Source organism: Amblyraja radiata, chromosome 13, assembly GCF_010909765.2.
Source record: "Amblyraja radiata isolate CabotCenter1 chromosome 13, sAmbRad1.1.pri, whole genome shotgun sequence".
NCBI classification, from domain to species: Eukaryota; Metazoa; Chordata; class Chondrichthyes; order Rajiformes; family Rajidae; genus Amblyraja; species Amblyraja radiata.
The window spans coordinates 8,449,017-8,470,374 of NC_045968.1; the positions used below are offsets into that span (position 1 = coordinate 8,449,017).

Here is a 21,358-nt window from a genome sequence, read left to right on the forward strand (position 1 = left end):
CAAAAACTTGGGGGGGGATGTCCCCCACCTCTCAAAACATGGGGGGGGACGTGTCCCCTCTGGCCCCCCCCCGGGTTTTCCGCCCCTGCTTCCTCACGTGCAATTTTATTTGCACTTCTCTGCTAAAAATCAATATGCTTAACATCAGTGAATTAATGATTGATATCATCCAAATTATACTAAACATCGGTAAATCTTAAAAAAATATTGCAATCCATATCATTTGTGAAGAGCTTTAAAAAATAGTTAAGAGTTGCAGAACTGACTTTGTAAAATTGAGTTGGCTTCAACATTTTGTTGGGGGGGGGGGGGGGGGGGCGGGCTTGGCGGGGGGGGGGGGGAAATGTTTTCTCCTCGTACTTTTTCTTTCCAAACTGGTTTTCAGTCTTCCTAGCTAAATGATCATTTAATTCCGTTGATGTTTAAATATGTCACAAGCTGAACTTCATCAAATGCCACTGGAAATATCAGCTTACTCTCAATTTCATCTGTCAGCATGTGCTGTTATTTCTCAAACCATGTAACCTTTCCATTAATCTGGCAAAGTGATAACAAGATTGGTCCAAAATTAGAAAGATGAAATTCATTTCTGGAAACTGCGGGGCACTCTCCTCATTGTGAAACTTCACTGGATGAGAAAGTACGCCTCGCTCTCTATTATCAGTAAACATTATCTTCAACTGCTTCATCAAATGACCTTCAAACAAACATACGGGGTTGTTCACTGACAATTGCATAATGTTTAGTTCCATTCACAGTTACTCAGCACAAATGAAGCAGCCAACGACTGCTTAGAGCATGACCCAGGAAACATTTAAGCATTGTCTGATAAGTCACAGGTAACTTTTATGCCACAAAAGTTGCAGATAATGACACTCTAACACAAGGGAATCTAACCATCGACCCTTGAAATTTAATGAAATGTATTGTTTTTCTGCTGACAGTTTAGCATGCAACAAAAACTTTTCACTGTACCTCGGTGCACGTGACAATAAAATAAACTGAACTAATGCTATTACCAACCATGCCTAGTTAATATCCTGGTTAAATATCCGATGACCAGAAAATCAACTGTATCTGCCAAATATCATGGTAACAAGTCAGAGGCTAGGCATCCTACAGAAAGTTCTGACATCTAAAAGTCTTTTTACCATCTGCAAGACACAAATCAAGTGCATGCTGGCATACAGAGACTGGAATCTTGGGCACAACATAAAGTGCAGGAAAAAAAATCAGCCCATCAGGCAGCATCTCCGAAGAGAATGGGCAGACGATGTCTCAGCTCGGGACCCCTTCTTTGTATCGCAACCCAAAACTTCCAGTCACTCCCCAGATACTGTCTGACCTGCTGAGTTACTTTGTATTTTGCACATTATGGATTACCCTGCATTTATCCTGGATGAGTGCAGTGGTATCAACATAACAAAAATTGCTGCTCATTCTATTACTACACACCACAGATGTGGTCTATGGTCATCTATAGACCCCGCATTAGTTTGTGCTGCTGTTCAGTAGATTATGGATGATTTGATCTTGGTCTCAACTCAACTTATGTACCTGTTGCCCATAACACACAACTCTCAATAGACAAATAACCTGGTCTATCTTGGCTTTGCACACATTCAACAATTCAGCCTTCACAACTCTCTAGGGTAAGAATTTCCAAAGATTAATTTTCCTCATGGAAGAAAATAAGTCTTTGCCTCAAACAACTATCAACTTATCCAGAAACAATGTCTTCTAGTCCTAGAATTACTCGCAATAAATATGTTCCTCACTCTGTCCAGCCTCCAAAGAACCTTTTGTTCAATGAGATTCCCTCAGTCAATAGACAATAGGTGCAAGGAGTAGGCCATTCGGCCCTTCGAGCCAGCACGGTCATTCAATATGATCATGGCTGATCATCCACTATCAGGTCTAGTCTTTAGAGCCATAGAGTGATACAGTGTGGAAACAGGCCCTTCGGCCCAACTTGCCCACACCAGCCTACAATGTCCCAGCTACACTAGACCCACTTGCCTGCGCTTGGTCCATATCCTTCCAAACCTGTCCGATCCATGTACCTGTCTGTTTCTTAAACGATGGGATAGTCCCAGCCTCAACTACCTCCTCTGGCAGCTTGTTCCATACATCCACCACCCCTTGTGTGAAAAAGTTACCCCTCGGATTCCTATTAAATCTTTTCCCCTTCACCTTGAACCTATGTCCTCAGGTCCTCAATTCCATACTCTTGGAAAAAGACTGTGCATCTACCCGATCTAAGACACTTCACCCACCTTTGCCTGTGTGTGAATGTGTGTGAGTGATTGGTGGTGGTCGGAGGGGCCGTAGGCGCAGATTGGCAGCCACGCTTCCGTCAGTCTGCCCCAGGGCAGCTGTGGCTACAGAAGTAGCTTACCACCACCGAGTGTGACTGAGGAGTGAATGAATAATGCGATGTAAAGCACCTTGAGTATTAGAAAGGCGCTATATAAATCCAATCCATTATTATTTTTATTCCTCTCATGATTTTGTATACCCTCATCCTCCTGCGCTCCATGGAATAGAGATCCAGCCTACTCAACCTCTCCCTATAGCTCACACCCTCTAGTCCTGGCAACATCCTCATAAATCTTTTCTGAACCGTTTCAAGCTTGACAATATATTTCCTAGCCCAGAACTGAACACAATATCCTAAATGCGATCTTTAAAAGATAACCCTTCATTTCAGGAACCAGGACAAATTTAATTTTTTTTGAGGATGTGAAGAACATGGTAGATAAAGAGAACCTGTAGATGTAACAGATTTGGTTTTGACATTACTTCCTTACTATCCAATTCCAACATTTTCTAAATGGCAGATATTGAGCTCAGTGGACAAGTTTCCTGCTTTCTATCTCCGGTCTTTCTTAAACAGGGTCCTGATGCTAGGGAACATTCAAGACCCTAAGTAGCAGGCCATCAGGTTCACAAGACATATTAATCTCTTTATTTGCCAAGTATCCTTACTTTTGTGATGGCGAGTACTTAAGTTACTCCCTTTTGTCCATGGAATTTTCAGTCACCAAAACACTTCTAATATCTTCGATCAGTCAAAATATTTGCTCTATTTTTTTAGCCATTTCCTTTTTCCTATTATTAATTCACCAGTTTCATATCTTCGCTTGAATGTTTACTTGAGCTACTCTCTTAAATTTTATATTCTGATCATTTCATGTGTATCTCTACAGATTATAGAGTAGCCAATGCAGCAAGCCCCAAACAACTTTCTGCCAGCTTGATAATTTGCTGATACCAAACACACCAACACTTGCTCGACAATGACTATTTACAGCAATAAGGACTTATCCATTTCCCATGAACATTCTATAACCATTGCTGAATCTACTATTGAATTTACACCACACAACACTGACCTTAACTAAGAATTATGGGCCGTCTTTTGTTGCACTAAGGACCTCAAGCTTTTTTGCCCTCATATTGCAGTTATTAATTTATTGGATTTTGATTATTATATGTTATCTTTATGTGTAGGAAGGAACTGCAGATGCTGGTTTAAACTGTAGGCACAAAAAGCTGGATTAAAGCAGCGTGTCAGACAGCATCTCTGAAGAAAAGGAATAAGTGACGTTTCGGGTCGAGACCCTTCTTCAGAGTGAGAGTCAGAGGAAAGGGAAACTAGAGATATAGACGGTGATGTAGAGAGATATTGAACAAATGAATGAAAGATATGCAAAAAAGTAACGAAGATAAAGGAAACAGGCCATTGTTAGCTGTGGCCTGGGTGAAAATTAGTATAGACAATGAGACTCAATAAGATGACTGAAGCTGGTACGATTTGTGTGGGGGAGGGATGGAGAGAGGGGGAATGCAAAGGTTATGAAGTTATAGAAATCAATACTCATAACACTGGGTTGTAAGCTGCCCAAGCGAAATATGAGATGTTGTTCCTCCAATTTGCGTTTGGCCTCACTCTGACAGTGGAGGAGATCTAGGACAGAAAGGTCTGTGTGGGAATGGGAAGGGGAATTAAAGTGTTTGGCAACTGGGAGATCAGGTAGGTCCAGGTGGACTGAACAAAGGTGTGCAGCAAAATGATTGCCCAATCTACTTTGGTCTCACACCTTGAACAACGGATACAGTGGATGAGGTTGGAGGAGATTCAAGTGAACCTCTGCCTAACCTGAAAGGACTGTCGGGGTCCCTGGACAATCGAGGGAGGAGGTATAGGGACAGGTGTTGCATCTTCTGCGGTTGCAGGGGAAGGTACCTGTGGAGGGGATGAGTTAACCAGGGAGTTGCGGAGGGAACAGTCTCTGTGGCGGGAGGAAAGGGGTGGAGATGGGAAGATGTGACTAGTGGTGGGATCTCGTCAGAGGTGGCGAAAATGTCGGAGGATTAAGTGTTGTCTGCGACGGTTGATGGGGTGAAAGGTGAGGACTAGGGGGACTCTGTCCCTGTTGCGACTAGGGGGAGGGGGAGCAAGGGAGGGCTGCGGGGTAACGAAGAGAAACGTGAGGGCCTCATATATGATAGAAGAGGGGAACCCCCGTTCCCTAAAGAATTAGGGCATCTTGGATGTCCTGGTATGGAATGCGTCATCTCAATAAGATCTTATATCAATAAGATCCCCTCTCATTCTTCTAAATACCAGATTATACAAGCCCAGCCGCTCCATTCTCTCAGCATATGACAGTCCCGCCATCCCGGAAATTAACCTTGTGAAACTATCCTGCACTCCCTCAATAGCAAGAATGTCCTTCCTCAAATTTGGAGACCAAAAGTGCACAATACTCCAGGTGTGGACTCACTAGGACCCTGTACAACTGCAGGACCTCTTTGCTCCGATACTCAACTCCTTTTATTAAGAAGGACAACCTGCCATTCGCTTTCTTCACTGCCTGCTGTACCTGCATGCTTACTTTCATTGACTGACGAACAAGGACCCCCAGATCCCATTGTACTTCCCCTTTTCCAAACTTGACACCATTTAGATAATTTTCCTCCCTGTTTTTGTAACCAAAGTGAATAACCTCACATTTATCCACATTAAACTGCATCTGCCATGCATCTGCCCACTCACCCAACCTGATCAAGTCACCCTGCATTCTCAAAGCATCCTCCTCACAGTTCACTGCCACCCAGCAGAGGAATGGTTGATGGAATTTAATACAGAGAAATGTGAGATGTTGCATTTCGGGATGTCGAACAAGGGCAGGACCTACACAGTAAATGGTCGGCCTCTGGGTATTGTTGTGGAGCAGAGGGATCTAGCAGTACAGGTGCATGGTTCCTTGAAGGTCGAGTCGCAGATAAGGTGGTCAAAAAGGCTTTTGGCACTTTGGCCTTCATCAGTCAGAGTATTGAGTAAAGAAGGTGGGAGGTCATGTTTCAGTTGTATAAGACATTGGTGAGACCGCATTTAGAATATTGTGTTCAGTTCTGGGCACCATGTTATAGGAAAGATATTGTCAAGCATGAAAGGGTTCAGAAAAGATTTACGAGGATGTTGCCAGGACTAGAGGGTGTGAGCTATAGGGAGAGATTGAGTAGGCCGAGTCTCTATTGCATGGAGCGCAGGAACATGAGGGGAGATCTTATAGAGGTATACAAAATCATGAGAGGAATAGATCGGGTAGATGCACAGAGTCGCTTACCCACAGTAGGGGAATCGAGGACCAGAGGACATAGGCTCAAGGTGAAGGGGAAAAGATTTAATAGGAATCTGAGGGGTAACTTTTTCACACAAAGGGTGGTGGGTGTACGGAACAGCTGCCAGAGGAAGTAGTTGAGGCTGGGTCTATCCCATCGTTTATGAAACAGTTAGACAGGTACATGGATAGGACATGTTTGGAGGTATATGCAGGCAAGTGGGCCAAGTGTAAGGTGTGGGCAAGTTGGGCTGAAGGGCCTGTTTCCACACTGTATCACTCTATGACTGGTAATCTCACCCACAACATTAAACATTTGATATCTCCACTTCTAGCAGTAAAGGAACAGTGCACTCGGGTGCAACTTGCCAATATTCCCAAACCCATGACTTTCACAAAGGAATTAGCTGCATGCAAACAACATGCAACTTCCCCTTTGTGTCACATGCTCACCTAAATTGAAAATACACTGCAATCCTTCATCACTGGTTGATCCTTATCCAAGCACCAAGAGTACTTTCATAACTGACCACAATACATCATTTTTAACACAGTTTAAGGATAAGAGGGAAGTCTTTTAGGACCGAGATGAGAAAATCATTTTTTACACAGAGAGTGGTGAATCTGTGGAATTCTCTGCCACAGAAGGTAGTTGAGGCCAGTTCATTGGCTGGATTTAAGAGGGAGTTAGATGTGGCCCTTGTGGCTAAAGGGATCAGGGGGTATGGAGAGAAGGCAGGTATGGGATATTGATTTGGATGATCAGCCATGATCATATTGAATGGCGGTGCAGGCTCGAAGGGCCGAATGGCCTACTCCTGCACCTATTTTCTATGTTTCTATGTTTCTATCATTGCCATTCTCTCAAGGATTTTTGGAGACAGACTTGCTAATGCTAGGCTTGCCTGTTTATATATATATACATAATTTCCAAATATTTTAATATTCAATATTTGTCCTTCAGTTTTCATATTCAAATCTAGGCAAGCAAAGTAAAAATTTGACTTCTGTCGTACAGGGTTTAACTTATTCTTTTATTGCTAAAGTCAACAGTGCCTCCTTCAGCAAACGAGATTATAAAAACTGGGACCTTTATTCATGAAATACATTCTTCCCCATTTGTTCAATTTTGCTTGTGATTTTGTGTTTTCCTATTTGGGTACTGGATAATGCAGTCTGAACTGCACATGTACTGTGATAAAATTAAATGTTTCTTTCTGTCTTTTTCAATCTGAATAGACGTTAACAGTTTGACACAGAAATATTGGCCCCATTTCTGATTTTCGTCTGCTCGAATATCCCAAACAATCCCCATGTCACTGACCTATATTCCCGATTAGCCTATATTTAATAGCTGTTGGACAACCAATTGTAAACCAGATTTTGCATTCTGTCTATTCTCTCCAGCACAATCTTTGTCTTGAAGTTAATCCAGATGTTGGTGTTATCCCATGATAGGTGTACAATTTCAGCTTAGCAATTTTTCTTTTTAAAAGTACCTTTTTTTGAAAGAGTGGACAAAATCATGAGGAATAGATTGGGTAGACGCAGACTCTCTTGCCCAGACTAGAGTAATCGAGAAACAGAGGACAGAGGTTGAAGGTGAGGGGGGAAAATTTAATAGGAACCAGAGGGGAGTTTTCTCACACAAAAGGTGGTGGGTGCATGGAACGAGCTGCAAGAGGAGGTAGTTGTGGAAGGTACTAACGCAATGTTTAAGAACATTTAGACAGGTACATGGATAGGACAGGTTTAGAGGGATATCCTAAGATCATGTGATAGGAGCAGAATTAGGTCATTCGGCCCATCAAGACTAATCTGCCATTCAATCATGGCTGATCCATCTCTCCTTCCTAACCCCATTCTCCTGTCTTCTCCCCATAACCACTGACACGTACTAATCTAGAATCTATGTATCTCTGCCTCAAATATATCCACTGACTTTGCCTCCACAGCCTCTGTGGCAAAGAATTCCACAGATTCACCATCCTCTGAATAAAGAAATCCCTCCTCATCTCCTTCCTAAAAGAACGTCCTTTAATTCTGAGGCTATGACTTCTATTCCGAGATTCTCCCACTAGTGGAAACATCCTCTCCAAATGCACTCTATTCAAGCCTTTCACTATTCTGTACGTTTCAATGATATTCTCCCTCATTCTTCTAAGCTCCAGCGAGTATAGGCCCAGTGCTGTAAAACACTCATCATATGTTAACCTATTCATTCCAGGGATCATTCTTGTAAACCTCCTCTGGACACACTCCAGAACCAGCACATCCTTCCTCAGATATGGCGCCCAAAATTGCTCACAATATTCCAAATGCGGCCTAACCAGCGCCTTATAGAGCCTCAGCATCACATCCCAGTGATATGGGCCAAATGTAGATGGGACATGTTGGTCGGTGTGGGCAAGTTGGGCCGATGGGCCTGTTTGCACGCTGTATAATTCTGTGACTCCAATTTCTTTCTACCATTTTACTTCTTAATGCTGAGAAGCAATGCAAATTGTATTTCCTGCAGACAACTGATCATTTTTACGGCATATAGATCCTTCAAGAAGCAGGGGACGCATTTAGAAGCAACAGATGTCTGAAAATGTGAACTAACATGCAATTGGATTATACAAGAGATATGGCCATCAGAATCTAAAATTACAAGATATAGATATATTCAAAAAAAAATAAGAGCACCTACAAAACCAATGGATTTTTGACTAATCCCAGATTTGGCCATTAAGAAAGTTTTAACTCTTCCTTAAACTGTAGAAGGCAGTTAATCGCGTTGTTGCAAGTCAAAAATTTGCAATTTGGCATTATTTAGACCTCTCCAGGGACCTGTGTAGATATGGCGCCATCTGGTGGATTTTATGGCCCCCTCATCAACCACAGATGCCATTTACTCAATGTTTTATAAATATATACTATCGCGTGAGGAGACATTGAAATTAAAGAACTGTTTTTTATAACCCTGACACACATGCAGTGTCTCTAGACAATTCATAGAGGATGAAATAGTTCTGAACTGCACTCACTGTTGTGCTTAATCAAAAGCCATGAGACCAGTAATCAAGAATCCATAATGGTGTCATTAGATGGAAAGAACCTGCCAGTCACCATGCTCTTCTTCAAGTACATCCACAGGTGTCACCTGTGCTAGTGATTAAGATATGTAAATGTTTGACATTGTGGACTGGACAAAGTCAAGCGGGTTAATGGGGACAGTTGGAGGAATCATTACACGTTTTTGTCTGTAGTGTGAGTTGATATTATAATTAACAATAATGGTCACTTGCAGAGGTGTGGGACAAGCCCGGCAGATCATGTTGTACTAATGGAAAGACAAGACTGTGCCAGTATCACAGATAGATGACTTGTAGTAGAAATGGACAGTACTGACACATAAAAGCGAGTTTCGCTACTGTACTCTATGCCGGAGAATTTGACATTGAGCCCTGACGGCCTCAAAGTTACCTTACTTTCTGTCTGCGTCAGAACTAAATTTCTGCTGCGAATCATCCCTGTCCTCTTTGTATTTTCCAGCACCTCTGCAAATTTATAACCACGTTGGGAAAAAGTTTTTCTTTCCCCGTTCTAAAGAAGGATCTCTGACCTGAAGCATTAATTGGGTTTCTTTCCACAAATGCTGCCTGATCTGCTGAGTGTTCACTGCATTTTGTGTTTTTATTTCTGATTTCCAACATCTGCAGATTTTCATTTATTGATGAATTTTATTTGAAGTCCAATGGTAGAACAGCCCAGTGTTCCACTATAGTAATATCAGATCCTAATCCGAGGCCATATTCACTTCACAAAGCCCGCAAGATCATCTCTGACCCCACTCACCCTGCACACTATGCCTTTCAGCTACTGCCCTCTGGGGGGCGTTACAGGTCAATTGCCTCCAAAACAAACCGCTTCAAAAACAGTTTCATTCCCACTGCAATTAACTTTTTAAACTCTGTACGGTGAGGAAATACGAATAAGCATGGCCCTTATGTATTATGAAATGTGTCTGTTTGTATGTATATCTATGTTACAAGTTTAATGTTTGATGAAATGTTGGAACCTGTACCGAGCTGTACTGAAAACAAATTCCACCAGCCTGGCTGTGTGGTCATTAAAATACAATACAATACAATACAATATCAGTGTCACCAATGCCGAGGATGGACTGAACTGATGTTTATAAGTAAAAATGCTGGGAATGGGGGATCTACATAATAGATATCATTGAATCTTTGTCAGCAAATTGTTGCACACATACTGTAAACACAACCACTAGCCACAAACGATTCAGATTGCATCTGCGAGTTGCTGGTTGGGAAGCAACAAGGACCATTATTGTTAATTCTAATATCAATAACGTACTCAAAGATGGTTTCTTTTGGTTTGACCAAGTACATTGCTCCAATCTAATTGATGATTTAATCTAAACATTCAATTAAGAGACAAATGTCAGAGGTGAAGTAAAAAGTGAGTTGATCTGGATATTCATCCAATGTTTCACCAAATGTTATTTTGAAGACCCTTAATAAAACTTGTCAATGTCAAGAAGAAAACCCTTCAGTGGCAGAAATCACACTTGACACTGGTCACTGGACACCATTCATCCTTGCCTACCAGGGAGATGAAAGCAGTGTACTGATTCCAAATACATTCAAACATTTAATCAATGGCAATCCTTCCATTAACATCAGAAGTGGTGCCATTCTCAGATAAGGAATCTCAGTTCCACTTGCAATATCTACAAAGCAAATGTTGGAAATCAAAAATTAAAACTAATCACAGCAAGTCTTCAGAGAGAAACTATTCCAATTTCATCCAGATATTTTAATATGGCATGAACATTGAATTCTCACAATTTTGTTAGCCCTTGCTGTCTCCTCCCCTTCCCAGCTCTCCCTCAGCCCTCGGGCTCCTCCTCCCCCCCCCCCCCCCCCTCACCAGTCTGAAGAAGGGTTTCGGCCCGAAACGTTGTCTATTTCCTTCGCTCCATAGATGCTGCTGCACCCGCTGAGTTTCTCCAGCATTTTTGTGTACCTGGGATTTTCCAGCATCTGTAATTCCTTCTTAAATATTTTAATTTTTTATCAGTTCATTAGTTCTGACTAAAGATGATCAGTGTGAAATATTAACTCAATTTCTCTCTGCATAGCTGCTGCCTGACTCACTGAATATTTTCAACTTTTTGCATTTCCTCAGATATTGAAGCAATCAAAGCTCTCATTCAGCCGATAACATCCAAATTTAGCTGTTCAGTGACATATAACCTGCACATTTGTGACCTAGATATATGCTCTTGAGATTCAGTGGTGTCATCAACACTAATCTCTCACCATCAACGTTCTGAAAGTCAACTCTCCCCAAACTTATTACATGCACCACCTAAAAGATGCATAACATCATCTTCAAGATCCTCACAAAATCGCACAAAATTCTGACTTGGACATATCTTGGCCCCCCCTCTACTGCTGCTCTTTTCAAATGCTGGAACAGCCAATCTAAAAGTAATGCAAGAACATCATTAACATACAAGCTGCTTTGGTTAAGATTATCACCATTTTAAATGACATTACTAATGTGTAATACCTAACCACCTTTGCCAGATACCATCAAGAAAATGCTTTAAAAATGAATTTCCCCCACATATTGTTGAACGTGATCCCTTGGTTAACTGCGGCTTTCAGTTTCTACTTGTTAACTTTTTTACTCTACTTTCAAAGTAGGGCTATCGTTAGTGCCTTTTTGAACCTTGGGTTATTCCACAATAAAGCACAAAGTGCATTTTTCTTTCTGCATCGAAACATAGATCCATTGTATTATTTACCGTTTCTAAGATGAATAAACTGGGCAATGTTAAATCTACTGCCCAATTTCTATAATCATAGGCATTTCAAAAAACAAAACATCTCATCTTTTCCTTATATACTTCATTACACTAACTTTTAAAAATAATATCCAATCCTACACTAATACCCCGTACCTTTGTCCTCTCTGCCTTATCATGGCTCCTGAAATCTAAAAAGCAATTCCTCCATAACCTCCTTCAGCACTGGACTCTATCTCAGTGACTCTGTTATTTTGCCAATTCTGCTCTCATTGTTATTAGCATCACACTTTGTGCACAGTGCTCCAAGATTATATCCTTCACTCCACAACTCTTCTTCTTCCATTTCCCTAGGATTCACCAGCTTTCCAAATATTTCTTAATTTAGCTCAGCATTGAATTTTGGTAATCTTTACCAAATAGTTTGATAGGTGTTTTTAAATGTGCTTCATTATGCCAAACAATTTTTTTTCAATTATGATATTGTCTGTATTATTTGTCCTTCAGCTTTTGACATCATTGAAAATAAAACTAAAACAGCCACTGCATTTACAACATTTTATTTTGTTTTGATATATCATGCTTTTTAACTAAATTTATCTGGTTGCATCGAAAAAGTTAGATTCTACAACATTAGTCAACAGTTCATGTGCACTAAACTGAGGTTAATCACTTCCCATTGACAGGCAAGGTGCTAAGAATGCATTTATATTCATCAACAGCTGAATGAAATTAACAGGGGTCTGACATGAAATATTCTGCCTATATTGGATTTCAATCCAAGGTCCGCAAGACCATTTATTCACCTGTAACTTTTAACTTGTAGTTGCCTGGTAATATTCTCACTTTTGTTGGACAGAGCAAATAACAATTTGGTGACAAATATTCCTGTAAGAATTTCAGATGTAAATGTACAGAGAGGGTAGAAGTGTACAGTTTAACATGGATGACATTTGTTGCGGTCAGTATATTTTATTGGAACAAATTATTTATAAAAATTATTGTAAACAAATTACAGATAGAGCAGCAAAAGGGACACTAGCTCAGGTGTAGTGCCCAATTACAAAGGATAAAATTTTCCAGGGCCATTATCTTTGAAGGGCAGTTTTGTTTCACACTCGGATAGGCCAATAACAGTCTCTCTTTGAATTCAGGAATGGAAATATAAACAAGAAAACACTTGAAATACTCAGCAATTCAGGCAACATCTGTAGATAGAAAAATAGAGAGAAAAAGACTGACGATTTTTCACCCAATCCTGAGAAAAGTCGCGACAAAAGTTGTTATTTGTTTAGGCGGAAAATTTATTAATGAAAATAATTAAGTAAGGAATATAGAATTATTACAGCATACGAGAAAGGCTCCCAGTCCGTTGAGTCCACAATTACTCCACATGGAACAGTCCACGGAACCATTCTCTGCATTAGAAGCCTCCGACTGGAAGTCCGTGCAGAGAGTGGTGAGGGCTGAAAAAATAATCGAAACTTCTCTTCCTTCAATCCAGGACATTGCGTGCAAACGTTGCTTGTCCAAGGCCAACAGCATAATAAAAGACCCCACACATCTCCATCATGGACTGTTCACTCTGCTGCCCTTGGGTAAAAGGTATCGCAGTATAAGGAGCAGAACGGCCAGGTTTTGCAACAGCTTCTTCCCTCGAACCATCAGACTCTTGAATACCATATAATACGCTGCAACAATTATCAATTTTATCTTTTTATCTATTTTATCATTTTATCCTTTTGTTGTTTTATGTTGCATGGTGAGCCAGATGCAACAAAATTTTGTTCAGACTTGCATTTGTTGGTGTATTTTTCACAATAATGTATTTGATTGATTGATTGATTGATTGATTGATTGAAGCATTCTTCCTCACATTCCTGCTACATCTTTCAATCCTTCACTTTAAATCCTCTAGCCCTTCAACAATTCGCTCATTGGGTAAAATAAGTTATTCTCACCTCAACCTATCACCTCAAATTCTTTACTCCAAGGAAATTAGCCAGTCACCTAATCAGATTAATGTACACACTTCGTGTAGACCCTAGAATTCTTAATAGTAAAATTGATCACTTTTTTTTGCAATTGCTCATTCTGGCAAGAATATGTTATCGTACCTCTATTATTATCCACCTCTCTAATTCTCTTTCTGCAATTTAAAAATTTTATTCTACAAATCCAGATCCAAGTTTTTAAATATATTTAGAAAATAAAAACAATAATCCTTGCCCTGGAACATTACTCTCAACTTTAATCTAGAACACAACTTTTTAAAGCACTGTTCTCACTTTTAAAACAATTGAGATTTTATTCCATGGATGCTCATGATATTGTATCAGACCTTGACAAGCATCTGAAAATTCACACATCCACTGCAACCCCTTACTCAATTTTCTGTTACCTCACCGAAAAAATTAGTCAGGCACAATTTACTTTTAGCAATGTTAGCTTTCCTTGATTATCTCAAGTGTTTATTACTTCAGCCCACGCCTACTGCAATCCTCCAATTACTGTTTCTTAAGAGGCTGGTCCCATGTGAATTCCAGAGGCAGAGTTACATTGACATCCGCCCCCACCTCAATGAGTTCCATGTCCGCCACGATGTAGAGCTCTTCTTCCGTCGCCTCCGCATCCAAGCGTTTTCCATGGGAAAGTGTCCTCACCCCCTAATGTTGACCGCTCCTCCCGTCTCCAACGGACGCCCTCCTCTGGGACTCCCCTTCATGGCCATCTACCTGCTTTAGACCATTTCATTTTAAACTGCTGGTGGGACATCAACCGCCTCAACTTTTCCACTCCTCTATCTCACTCTAACCACTCCCCCATGAACGTACAGCCGTCCACTCACTCTGCAACAAACCCGACTGGGTGATCAAACCTGCCGACAAGGGAGGTGCCGTGGTATTCTGGCACGCTGACCTCGACCGGTCTGAGGCCAGGCGCCAACTCTCAGACACCTTCTCCTACTTATCCTTGGACCATGACCCCAGAGACGAGCACCAGGCCATTATCTCAAACACCATCACTGGCTTCATCGCTTCCGGCTCCCTGCCCTCCCAAGCCTCCAACCTCATCGTTCCCCAGACCCACAGCCAGATTTTACCTTCTCCCCAAAATCCACAACCCTGACTGTCCTGGCAGACCCATTGTTTCTGCTTGTTCTTGTCGCACCGAACTTATACCCACATACCTCGACTCCATCCTATCCCACCTGATCAAATCCCTCCCTACCTATGTCCAAGACACCTCACACGCTCTTCGTCTCCTCCATGACTTCCCTTTTCCAGGCCCCCACTCCCTCATCTTCCCCATGGATATCCAGTCACTCTACATCTCCATCCCCACCAGGTGGGTCTTAAAGCCCTCCGTTTCTTCCTCGACCGCAGAACCAACCAATGCCCGGCTACTAATACTCAACTCCGCCTATTGTAGCAATGTTACAAAATTTTGAGATTTTAAAAATCAAGTCTGTAATTTATCCCATCAGATAAAGCATAAAAATAAGTTTAATTTGACACCTAATTCACTTTCATATCTCAAGTATTTAAAAAGTTATGGCCATTTTCATACTGGGAAATGAGCATCTTGTTCCCTATTGATTTTCTATGGACATAACAAAAAAGCTGTGATCGTGAACAGTCAAAAGCCCATAACTTTCTTAAAAATTAAGAGAACTGAATGAAATTTTCAGTTATCATAGATTGAAGCATTCTGAAACAAATATAAAATAATCTTACTTGGATGACCTGAAATTAAAGCATATAATTAGTTAGTTACCTAATTGTAGCTAATTTCAGACTTCAATTACTAGATCTAAACATCTATCCATTTCTTAATAAATGATTAACATTTTTAAATAGCCTAAATGTCCAAATAATATTCACAAATAATTCACAATAAAACATGATTTTTAAATCTCATTTACATTAATTTATAGGCCAAATGGAAGGAATTTAGTGTTTAATTGCTGTAAATAAATGCCCATTTAAATCAGCTTTCCAGTGGGTCCCTGTGGAACGCGCTGGTTTAGAACGTTCACATTGCGGTAGATTTGTGCCCCAAATGCCGAGAAAAATACTGCGCGATATAATGGGCCCAAATTGAGCTACTCGCAATATTAAATTTTGTATAAAAGGATCTTTAGAAGCCCTTTTGAATGTAAAAATATACAGCCTACCTTCTGCTATTTTCTTTATGAGACCCTGCGGTTGCTGACGCTCGCGGGTTTAAAGATTGATTTTTAAACTACTATAACTATTATTCAAGGCCTTTAAACCTAATAATAGCTTTTGCGACGGGGTCTTCCAGCGATTTTTCGTTAATAATTAACTAGGCTGAACATTTTCGATTGGAACAGCTTAGAGAAAATCGCGTTTTAAACCCGCCCCCTCTAAACGGCGCCAAAATCGCGCACAACCTCAGCAGCAGATCTTCAAAGACGCTTCAGGTACGCTTTGCAACATACCTACCTATTGGAGCTGGTCCTTACCCTCAACAACTTTTCCTTTGACTCCTCCCATTTCCTCCAAATCCAAGTCTCTGCCTCTTTGTAGGGTACCTCGAACAATCCTTGTTCCTATCCTTGGCCCTATCCCCAAACTCACCTCTGCTACATTGACGACTGCATTGGTGCCACCTCTTGCACCCATGCATAACTCACTGATTTCAACCACATCACCACTGACTTCCATTCAGCACTCAAATTCACCTGGACCATTTCTGACATCTCTCTTCTGTTTCTAGGCCTCGCTATCTCCATCACAGGTAACAGACTACTGACCGACATCTACTACAAACCCACTGACTCCCATTGCTATCTAGACTACACTTCTTCCCACCCTGCTTCCTGTAAGGACTCTATCCTCAACTCCCAATTCCACTGTCTACGCCACATCTGCACCCAGGATGAGGGATTTCAGGGCATCGGAGATGTCCTCATTCTTTAGGGAACGGGGGGCTCCCTTCCAACTATAGTTGAGGCTCTCACCAGGGTCTCTTCTATATCTTGTAGCTCCGCTCTCACTCCCCATCCCCCCAATCATAACAAGGACAGAGTCCCCCCTTGTCCTCACCTTCCACCCTACCAGCCGTCACATACAACAGATAATCCTCTGACATTTTCACCACCTCCAACGGGATCCCACCACTGGCTACATCTTCCAATCTCCTCCCCTTTCGGCTTTCCGCACAGACCGTTCCCTCCGTAACTCCTTGGTCAATTCGTCCATTCCCACCCAAGCCATCCACTCCCCTGGTACTTTTCCCTTGCAACCACAGGAAATGCTACACTTGTCGCTTTACCTCCCCCCTAGACTCTATCCAAGGAGCCAAGCAGTCTTTCCAGCTGAGGCAGAGGTTCACCTGCACCTCCTCCAAACTCATCTATTGCATCCGCTGTTCTAGGTGTCAACTGCTCTACATTGGTGAGACCAAGCGCAGGCTTGGCGATCGCTTCGCCCAACACCTCCGCTCAGTTCGAATTGATCAACCTGATCTCCTGGTGGCTCAGCACTTCAACCCCCTCTCCCATTCCGAATCCGACCTTTCTGTCCTGGGCCTCCTCCATGGCCAGAGTCAGTCCCACCGCAAATTGGAGGAGCAGCACCTCATATTTTGCTTGGGTAGTTTACACCCCAGCGGTATGAACATTGACCTCCAATTTCAGGTTTCTCCTTCCTTCCCCTCCTCTTCCCAGCTCTCCCACAGCATACTGTCTCCGTCTCTTTCTTTCTTCTTCCTGCCCCCCCCGCCCCACATCATTCTGAAGAAGGGTCTCCACCTGAAACGTCACCTATTCCTTCGCTCCATAGATCCTGCCTCACCCACTGAGTTTCTCTAGCATTTTTGTCTACCTTCTATATTTCCAGCATCTGCAGTTCTTTCTTAAATAAATAGTACATTGACAATGTTATTAATGATATATAGAAATAGGAAATAACCTACAACTGCATTCTGACATGGAGATTGTTGCAGGTACATTGACGTGTATGACCTATAACCTCCAACATAGTTATGTGCAACAATAATTCATTTGCGTTTGGTAGAGTCCAACCATAAATATGTATTTTGAGGAGTTGCATATTAAACAAAAAAAGTTTTTAAAAGAGCGTTTCAAATCTGTGTTTGCCATATACATACAGCACCAACCAGTCCAGTCATGGTATTTGTCATAAGTGAAAGTAGAATGAGGCCATTTAGCCCATCAAGTCTACTTCGCCATTCAATCATGTCTGATCTATCTCTCCCTCCAACCCCATTCTCCTACCTTCTCCCCAGAACCTCAGACACCTGTACTAATCAAGAATCTATCTATCTCTGCCTTAAAAATATCCACTGACTTGGCTCCACAGCCTTCTGTAGCAAAGAATTCCCCAGATTCACCATCCTCCAACTCAAGAAGTCTCTCCTCATCTCCTTCCGAAAAGTACGTCCTTTAATTCTGAGGCTATGCCTCTAGTCCTAAACTCTCCCACTAGTGGAAACATCCTCTCCACATCTACTCTATCCAAGCCTTTCACTATCCTGTATGTTTCAATGAGGTCCACCCTCATTCTCCTAAACTCCAGCGAGTACCGGCCCAGTGCCGACAAACGTTCATCATAGAGTAACCTACTCATTGCTGGGTAAACCTCCTCTAGGCCCCCTCCAGAGCCAGCACATCCTTCCTCAGATATAGTGACCAAAATTGTCCACAATATTCCAAATGCGGCCTTACCAGTGCCTTATAGAGCCTCAACATTACACCCTTCTCGAGACTGTACATGCTGGTGTGGTCATTTTTCCTTCTGGCACAAAGGATACTGAGGGGTAACCTTGTAAAGGTGTAGGAAATCAGGAGGGCGTTAGAAAAAGTTGTTTTATACAATAAATCTTTACATCAATTACAAATGCATTTGATTGGTTCAGATCATAATTTATTAAAAATGTGTGATTTCATTATCAAATTAGGAACAGCAACAAAAATCAACCCAAGGTATGTCTCCAAATAAAATAATGTTTAGAAAAACCCATCAACTAATACATACACATTGGAAACTATAGATGTGCTTTAACACTAGTCTGCCGTCAATTCTCCCATTAAAAAAAGGAATTTATTTTTTAATTCCTATTACAAAATTCAAAATAAAACATTATTTCAAAAGGATATGTTTCGGTTCTTTCAGGAACGATGTCTTCAGTCTCATTCTTTAGAAAGTGGGTTAGTTGTAATGATTAAATTAACTCCAAAAGCAGCCGGAGTCCCACTAATTGTCTTTGGTGGCTGCCAAATTTGAGAAAAACATCATCAAGTTGCACATACTTGATAAATATCAATAAAACAGAAACATAGACCATATGAACAAATTTGAAAGTCACAAATTATTATTTTCCCAAAGAATATTTTACCGAAACAATATAATCTTCATACATAAATTTTGAACGTTTAAAAATGTTAATGAATCACAAAAATCCTGAAATCATCAAGACGTCAATCTTATTCTTAAATTTGTATCTTAGTTAAGAAGATGAAGCAAGTTGCATGTTTCTCACAACAGATCCAATGACAAAAGCATCAAGCCCTAACAAATTTAAAAAATATAAACTCAGAACTGAATATTTTTGACTTTCTGAATAGTTTGTCAATTGCATACAGAGCAAGTTATCAAGTGTATAATATCTCAATAACTTCCAGTTAGGCAACATCTATTTTACGCTAAATCAACCCAATGTGCTTCACAAGAGTTTCAATTAAACAAAATCTGACACCAAACCAAAAAAATCAAAACTACAAAAATAGATTAGAAAGTTGGGAAGAAGGACGTGTGGCAATAGACAATAGGTGCAGGAGTCAAACCAGCACCGCCATTCAATGTGATCACAGCTGATCATCTACAATCAGTACCCCGTTCCTGCCTTCTCCCCATATCCCCTGTATCTTCAAGAGCCCCATCTAGTTCTCTCTTGAAAGTATCCAGAGAACCGGCCTCCGCCGCCCTCTGGCCCCTGCTGTATAACTCTAATGGAGCTTAAATGACTATTTAATAGAAACCCAAGAAACTTCGGATACTTATTTACAAAGAGAGAGACACACACAATGTTTTGGACTAACTGTTTGCCCTACTGGCACTAATGGATCACAATATCATTTAATTAGAAATTGAGTGAAGATGAGGAAATTGAAAAAAACGTTTAATTTAGAAAGATATGGGCCAAACTGGGGAAAATGGGATAGCTCAGATGCAGCATCTTTGTCAGTATGGACGAGTAGGGCCGAAGGGCCTGCTTTCCTACTTTATAACTCTAATGGAGCTCAAACAACTGTTTAATAGAGACATAAGAAACTTCAGATACTTGTTTATAAAGAGCGATACACACAAAGTGCTGGAGTAAACAACTGTTTGCCCTACTGGCAATAACGGACCAGAATACCATTTCAAATCAAAACAAAAAAACGGGTCATTCTTAACTGACTGGTGAGCACGACGACTACGCAGAAGTAAGTGAGGATCCCTGTCGTTCCATAAGTGATCGGAACAGAATTAGGCCATTCAGCCCATCGAACCTACTCCGCCATGGCTGATCTATCTCTCCCCTCCTAACCCCATACTACTGTCTTCTCCCCATAACCCCCGACAACCCACCCTCCCTCCCCCAAAAAAACGCGCGGCTGGTTGGCCATTGAGGCGACAGCTACTACTACTACTACTACTACTTACCTCAAAGGGTGCGAAGGAGAAGATGTCCGCGGTTTGTTTGTTGCTCCACTGTCGGTTGTCGTCGCTTCAGCCGCTCGATGCAGGGGCGATGCTCCGCGAGCACGAGCACGCGCACGTGCACGGCCGCTCCTCGCTCGCGCTCTCTCTCTCTCTCTCGCGCGCGCGCGCGCACACGGCCGCTGCCTGGCAACAGCAACCGAAAAAAAAAAACCCCCCCAAAACGCGTGTGACTTTTATTTTTGTATAATATTATTTTTCTTTAAAAACAAAACCCGGTTTATATATTTTTCACTCGCGGGCAGAGCTGAAGGTGCGGATCTGTCGGATTTTGAATTTGTTTTTTTAAAAGTTGGCATCGGCCCCATTTATTCAAACCGGCTTACCCACAATGCTTTGTCCCCCAACGAATTTCAGTCAAGTTTAGTTTTCGGCGCCATTTTCGACTGGGACCGAGGTGAGCGCTCGAATTTATCCTCAATTTATTCCTTTATTTTTTATTTTCCGCGCCCCAAAACCATCGAAAAATCATCCTTAAATTTTTTAAAAAATAACTGTAAGCCGTCCGGGCCGCAAAGTCGGAAATCGAATTGATTTCGGGGGTATTTATTGCAGTGGAAGCGAAATCTTTTTTTTTAGCGGGATGAGATGCATGACAAATTTGTAAACATGTTGTTTCAGGGAAGTGGTTCCTAACTGCAATTTTTTCTCCTCTTAATTTGGTTTATTGCTTTGTGTTAAAACTTTGGGTGATGTTAGTGTGCCCCGGTGAGCAATTAACTACTATTATAAAATTGAATCTGAATTTTAAACACTTTTTTAAAAAAAATCACATTTAGAATTTGTTTTTTCCCCATCTGTAGTGTAATTTTAAGATTTTTTCATTTTCTGGTACATTTTTCATAAGTAAACCCATTTGCTTCGTCCGGAGGTCCAATATTGGGCAGGAACCATGAAAAAATTTGTTTTTCTAAGATTTTGTGCGCCTATTTAATCGGAGAGTGACGTAGACTGGCTGGAATATACGTCGCAATGTACCGATTTTTTTTTGCATTTGATCAAAGATTGTAAATCCGTTATTTTAAATAAATGTCGTACCCTGTAGCTAAATGTTGTTATTGTGCAAACTGTTCTGGATGATTTTATACCTTGCCTTTAAACGTCATAATGTGGTATTGGATTGCAGAAAAGTAAAGTACATTCTAATCTGA

The 21,358-nt window shown here is 41.2% G+C and overlaps 2 protein-coding genes across 3 annotated transcripts in view; one reads left to right on the forward strand and one right to left on the reverse strand.

Moving 5' to 3' along the window:
- ift80 (intraflagellar transport 80) overlaps positions 1–20,302 on the reverse strand; it is a 160,635-nt gene extending 140,333 nt beyond the window's left edge. Inside the window, exons 1-2 of the mRNA XM_033031171.1 lie at positions 20,151–20,302; positions 18,602–18,715 (exon numbers count right to left, since the gene is read on the reverse strand). Coding sequence (XP_032887062.1) covers positions 18,602–18,638 — 37 coding nt within the window. The 5' untranslated portion in view covers positions 18,639–18,715; positions 20,151–20,302. The remainder of the gene's footprint in view (positions 1–18,601; positions 18,716–20,150) is intronic.
- Positions 20,303–20,414: 112 nt separating this feature from the next.
- Positions 20,415–21,358, forward strand: part of smc4 (structural maintenance of chromosomes 4) — a 36,733-nt gene continuing 35,789 nt past the window's right edge. Inside the window, exon 1 of one of the 2 annotated variants that reach the window (XM_033031173.1) lies at positions 20,415–20,604. Coding sequence is in view for 1 of the 2 variants with exons in the window: in XM_033031172.1 (XP_032887063.1) it covers positions 20,900–20,915 (16 nt within the window). In the remaining variant the exon portion in view is untranslated. Of the gene's footprint in view, positions 20,605–20,884; positions 20,916–21,358 lie in introns of those variants that run through there. The other variant, XM_033031172.1, reaches the window with a different exon arrangement.